We start from the raw sequence: 6000 nt of genomic DNA on the forward strand, positions 1-6000 counted from the left end.
TCCATCCAGCCATCCATCCATCATCCATCATCCATCCATCATCCATCCATCCATCCATCATCCATCATCCATCATCCATCATCAATCCATCCATCCATCATGCATCATCCATCATCCATCCATCCATCATCATCCATCATCCATCATCCATCCATCATCCATCCATCATCCATCACACTTTATTTATATAGCACCTTTTAAACAAACCAAAATACTGTTCAAAGTGTGCAGAGATAAAAACACAGTAAGTGCACTGAAATATAAAACAGTGGAAAGTTAAAGTAATAAAAGATAAAACAAGCAGTAATAATAACGATAAGTTAGATTTGATTTAAAGTGTAAATGTAACTGAAGAGTAAGAATAATAAGAACAACAGTAAAATGTAAATAAAGAGAATTAGAATATGAGAACGTGATCAAACTAAATAGAATAAATATGAACAATAAAACCAATGAAGTTATAAGAAGTTATAAAGAAATATAATTGTTATGATTTCTGCACTGCAGTTTGATGCTCAGAGAGGAGACTCAGTTTCAGAGTTGACAGGACGACTTGTTCCTCCTCCTGGTCTCACGCTGCTCCTCCTCCTCCTCCTCAGGTCTTGGCTGCGCCTCCATGGTGATCGTGTTTTTCTGTAACACCTACTACATCATGGTGTTGGCCTGGGGCTTCTACTACCTGATCAAGTCCTTTAACTCCACCCTCCCCTGGTCCACCTGCGACAACGAATGGAACACTGCCAACTGCATCGAGATCTTCCATCACCAGGACTGCAGCAACGACAGCCTCGCTAACACCACCATCGTCAACAACATGACCTGCGCCGAACTGGCCAACGCACGCTCGCCCATCATCGAGTTCTGGGAGTGAGTTCTGATCCGGCCGGGTCGTGTTGGGTTTAGCCTGAGGACTGTTGGGTGATTTGTTGCTGGGTTGTGGTGAACAGTTTGACTCAGAATGGACTTGTTGGGTTCAGCTGAATCAGCTGGATCCAGATATAAACTGAGCTGTGTGGGTTAATAACTAACTAACGCCAACGAACGTGGAGAAAGATGAATACGTTTATAATATAATATAATATAATATAATATATATATAGAGAGAGAGGTTGTTGATGTTTGGTTCATCATTCTTCCTGAGTGATCCGATCATAAGTGGACAGCTTCATCCGTCGGTTGGTATTGATTCATCTGAGTGACACAGAGTGTGTTGGTGTAACGTTTGCCGAATGAGGAAGTTGGTCCAAACAGTTAGAAATATGTTGACCACCACACTGCACAAAGTTCATACAGTTGCTCTTCAAGCTAAGTTTTAAAGGGAGTCTGGTGACTTTTTCCACTTCCCCTCAGCACACAAACACTTATCTCAGCTCAGGAAACAGCTGCTGCAGAGCTGTAGAGAAACTATAACTGAAGAAAGATAATAGCTCACCTGCACAGGTACGAGGTGGTGAAGCGAACGCTGGTCCACATGCTTCACATCAGCACATCAACTAAAGACTCGCTTCAGTCAGACTGGACTCAAACAGAACCAGAGTCACTGGATCAATTAATCCGACTGTGAACTGTGTGGTGTGTTGGCTTTGATTGACAGGTCAGTCATAGTTCCTCCTGCTGCAGGTAGGCCGTGTCGTCGCTGCAGCTTTTTAACACGATGAGCAGTTAATGAGGTGAAAATGGTCGTTAGGTGACAGAGCTCGTTAGGGTTTGAATCTGGCATCAGGTCTCTGAGGAGAGGAGGACAGGTGAGGACAGGTGAGGACAGGTGAGGACTGGTGAATTAGTTCTTTTATAGTTCAAACCATAAACGTGCAGATTAATAAATGATATAATTATGAGGTATTATCTCTGTGTTATCGCCATTTTGTCCTGAACGTTGATGAGGAGTCACTTCTGTCAGTGGTACTTTGTTCAGCCTGTCAGCAGTTACAGAGTGGAACTGAAGATAAACACTGTGATGTCACAAAGTCACAGAATCAAGTGACGAGGCATTCAGGAGCAGTGTTTTCTGTGGGAGAGACGAGCTTCTGTTGGTGCACACTTTGACCTCATTAACACTGAAGAGAAGTGAAGAGCAGCACAGTTTGACTCTGAGGTTTCTGTTCTGTCGTCTGCTGAACAGCTTCACGCCCACATGAAAGCTTCAAACTAACATTCATCATTATCAACAAACAAACATGGCTTCTATGAAAATGTTCATTCAGTGTTTTAATTAGTTTAATGAGTCTGACTCTGTCTCTGTGCAGGAACAAGGTTCTGAACATCTCCTCGGGTCTGGACGAGGTCGGAGAGTTCAACTGGGAGCTCATGTTGTGTCTGATGGCCGTCTGGGTGATGGTTTACTTCTGCGTCTGGAAGGGAGTCAAATCTACCGGGAAGGTAACACACACGCACACACACACGCACACACACACACACACACACACACGCACACACACACACACACACACGCACACACACACACACACACACACACACACACACACACACGCACACGCGCACACATACACACACACACCATCTTGTACTGTTATCTGGAGGAATCTGAATCTAAAGCCTTTGAATAATCTCTCATGTAAACGTCAGTGAGGTGAAATCAGAATGTCGGCATTAATAACCAGTGTGATGGCTGGATAACATTAAAGATGTTTCATAATTATGTAGATTTACTTTTTAAATAAAACATAATTTAATGGGAGTTAAATGCAAAATAACCTTTAATATAAAAACAAAGTGTAATAAGTTCCGATATGATTCTGACAGTCAGCTGACTTACAGTTAAACTCTCGTGTATCTGGATCATGGATCTTCATACGGAGACGTCCTCGTTACCAAATTAATATTTAAACACCTTTTGTGTACGCGAGTGTCTGATGACACGTCATCACGAGGACTCCTCCTGCTGTTAGCATCAGTTAGCAAGGCGAGCTAACAGCTGTGTTCATTACAGTCTGTTACATAATGCCGCTGAAGGTCAGAGGTCACCTCACACAGGTCCTGACCCGAGGCTGTCGGAGTCGCTCGGCTCTGACCCGAATCAAACAACAAGAGTTTCACTCTGACGCTGGTGACATCATCAGTGCAGGAAGTGAGAAGTGTTTAATGTGGAACTGTTCCTTTAAAACTATACCCGTCAATGAGACTGTGTGTGTGTGTGTGTGTGTGTGTGTGTGTGTTCACTGGCTCGTGATGATGATGACACTCGTACACACTGCTGTCACATGGCAGGCTAAGCGTTGCTATGACTACGACAAAGGGGGGTGGGGTGATGAGGGACAGGGGGCTGTGAGGTGGCAGACTGTGATTGGCCGTCCTGCGAGAGGGCAGCTCGACTGCAGTGGGACGTGACTGAGAGGAGAAACATCCACACTGTGTGTGTGTGTGTGTGTGTGTGTGTGTGTGTGTCCAGCAGCGCTCACACGGCTCTCAGTACCAACAGAAACAGTTTTTATTGATGATCATCAGCAGGAGGCTGAAAGCTGAGCAGGGCGAGCGAGGCTGAGACACAGTGGAGAGAGAGAGAGGGGCTGTCAGTCATGATTTATTATAAATAATCAAATGTTTAAAAATCAATTCCTACGATTAATTTAAGGAGCATTTTTACAAAGTTTCTTATATTACAAAGTTTTTTCAAGGGAAAGTCGAGATCAAACATCGAATCAGAATAAAATCTGATAAAATGAATAACAGTAAACAGTAAAGTTTGAGGCTTGTGTGTGTGTGTGTGTGTGTGTGTGTGTATGTGTGTGTGTGTGTGTGTGTGTGTGTGATCACTGTAGAAAAATGTTGTCAGCTGTGATTTGACTGAAACTCGACTCCACCTGCGTCCAGACGCTCTCCATGGTGCTGAAACTCCACATTCCTCTGTGTGTGTGTGTGTGTGTGTGTGTGTGTGTGTGTGTGTGTGTGTGTCTTTGTGTTTCCTCAGGTCAGTATTCTTTGTTTTCCTCTCTGACTCTCACAGACTGTTAAAGGAACACACCGCTGCAGGTCGAGGTGATGACGAATGATTAACTGACAGTCTGTTAACATTTGAATAGATTCTGGTATTTTTCAGTGAGTTAGTGCAGAAAACAGCGAGACTTCAGCATCAGCTGTCGACCTTCTGCTCCCCTCTGACCTCTAAACCAACGTGTCCATGTGTGTTTAACGGGAACATGGCGTCCAGAGAGGCGTCGCTCAGCGGCTGCAGCTGATTGGACAAATGACACACTGACAGAGAAATAAGCTGCCAAGCTGCAAGTCAACAATGTTTAGTTTTATATTTTCCTGTTTATCATTCTAGAACTTTGCTCACAGTCACCAGATGCTCCTGATTTGCATAAATGAGCCAATATTCAACGTGGTGCAGATGATGAGCAGGTGACAGCTTCCTACAGAGACAGACAACTGACATGAAGAGTTATTCAGTGTTACAAGTTAGATCCTGCATTCAAAATCAGATCAAAATATACTTTAAGTACCAGAAGTAAAAGTTTTCATTCTGCAAAACTTCTCAACTTATAAAACTAAATATCATCTAACTGGACTGAGCGTCACTAGCTGAGGCAGCAACACGAGACTAGAAGCCAGTTTCATGAAGCCGATGTCCAAAATACTAAATCCTAAAAACAAAAGGCAGGAAGAGCAAAGTCAGAGGAAAACAGGAAACAGACAAAGACAGGAAGTGGAAAGTAAACATGACACACGAGGATATAATCTACAAAATAAAATCATGATATCTACTTCCTGCCGTGTAAAGTGTCACAAATCTCCAACTCGCAGTTAATTTGTTTCAGCGCTGACGACTCTCAGGGCAACTGTGATTTACATTTTTAATAGGTGCACTTGAACACACCATGATGCTGTGTTTGATTTAATAATAAATAACACGATGAGTTAATTAATCATCAGAACCTGAAAACTAACCAGCAGCTAAAACTCTACGGTCCCTCAGGTGCAGCAGTGGAGTAAAAGTACTTGGTTACATTTCTGCGTGTGTGTGTTTCAGATTGTGTACTTCACGGCGACCTTCCCCTACGTGGTCCTCATCATCCTGCTGGTCAGAGGAGTCACACTTCCTGGAGCCTACGGCGGCATCATGTACTACATCAAACCTGATTGGTCCAAACTGGGGGAAGCTCAGGTAACGTCTTACCTCCGCGTCCAGCAGTCTCTTGGTCTCAGTGTCATCATGACTCTGACATTCTAACTTGTGAAATGATGCCTTGAACACATCACACACCCCTGACCCCTGACCCCTGACCTCTGACCCCTGACCTCTGACCCCTGACCTCTGACCCCTGACCTCTGACCTCTGACCTCCTCTCAGGTGTGGATTGATGCTGGCACTCAGATCTTCTTCTCCTACGCCATCGGGCTGGGAGCTCTGACAGCTCTGGGCAGCTACAACCGCTTCAACAACGACTGCTACAAGTACGACACACACACACACACATACACACACGCACACACACACACACACACACACACACACACACACACACACACACACACACACACACACACACACACACAAACGTTCGTGGCCATTTGGATCAAGAGTTTTGAGTTTTGGAGTCTGTGACGGAGAGTTGGACTCAGCAAACAGGAAATATGTGGACTGATCTGTGATCTGTGATCCGTGCTGTCGGGCAGGTGAAGTCACTCCTGCCTCTCTGTGTCTCTCGGTCCCACAGAGACGCCTTCATCTTGGCTCTGATCAACAGTGGAACCAGTTTCTTCGCTGGTTTCGTGGTGTTTTCTATTCTGGGCTTCATGGCTGCTGAGCAGGGAGTCGACATCTCACAGGTCGCTGAGTCGGGTAAGAACCATTTACATTCACATTTAGCAGACACTTCTGTCCAAAGCGACTCATCGAGGAGACCTAAGGTACAGAATGCTGAGATCAGAACTTACAGCTGCAAATACATTTGTTTTTTGTTGGAGGGAGTGATGCTCAGTGTCGAGGTGAGTCTGAACAATCAGTGTCCTGCTGCAGACACAGAGACTCTGCTGTCC

The 6000-nt window shown here is 44.6% G+C and overlaps 1 protein-coding gene across 1 annotated transcript in view; it reads left to right on the forward strand.

Moving 5' to 3' along the window:
• slc6a8 (solute carrier family 6 member 8) overlaps positions 1–6000 on the forward strand; it is a 32597-nt gene that overhangs the window by 13561 nt on the left and 13036 nt on the right. The window contains 5 exon segments of the mRNA XM_037104388.1: positions 600–867; positions 2247–2379; positions 4991–5125; positions 5312–5415; positions 5679–5803. Coding sequence (XP_036960283.1) covers positions 600–867; positions 2247–2379; positions 4991–5125; positions 5312–5415; positions 5679–5803 — 765 coding nt within the window.

The sequence above is a fragment of the Acanthopagrus latus genome, chromosome 7 (assembly GCF_904848185.1).
Source record: "Acanthopagrus latus isolate v.2019 chromosome 7, fAcaLat1.1, whole genome shotgun sequence".
In the NCBI taxonomy this organism is placed as follows: Eukaryota; Metazoa; Chordata; class Actinopteri; order Spariformes; family Sparidae; genus Acanthopagrus; species Acanthopagrus latus.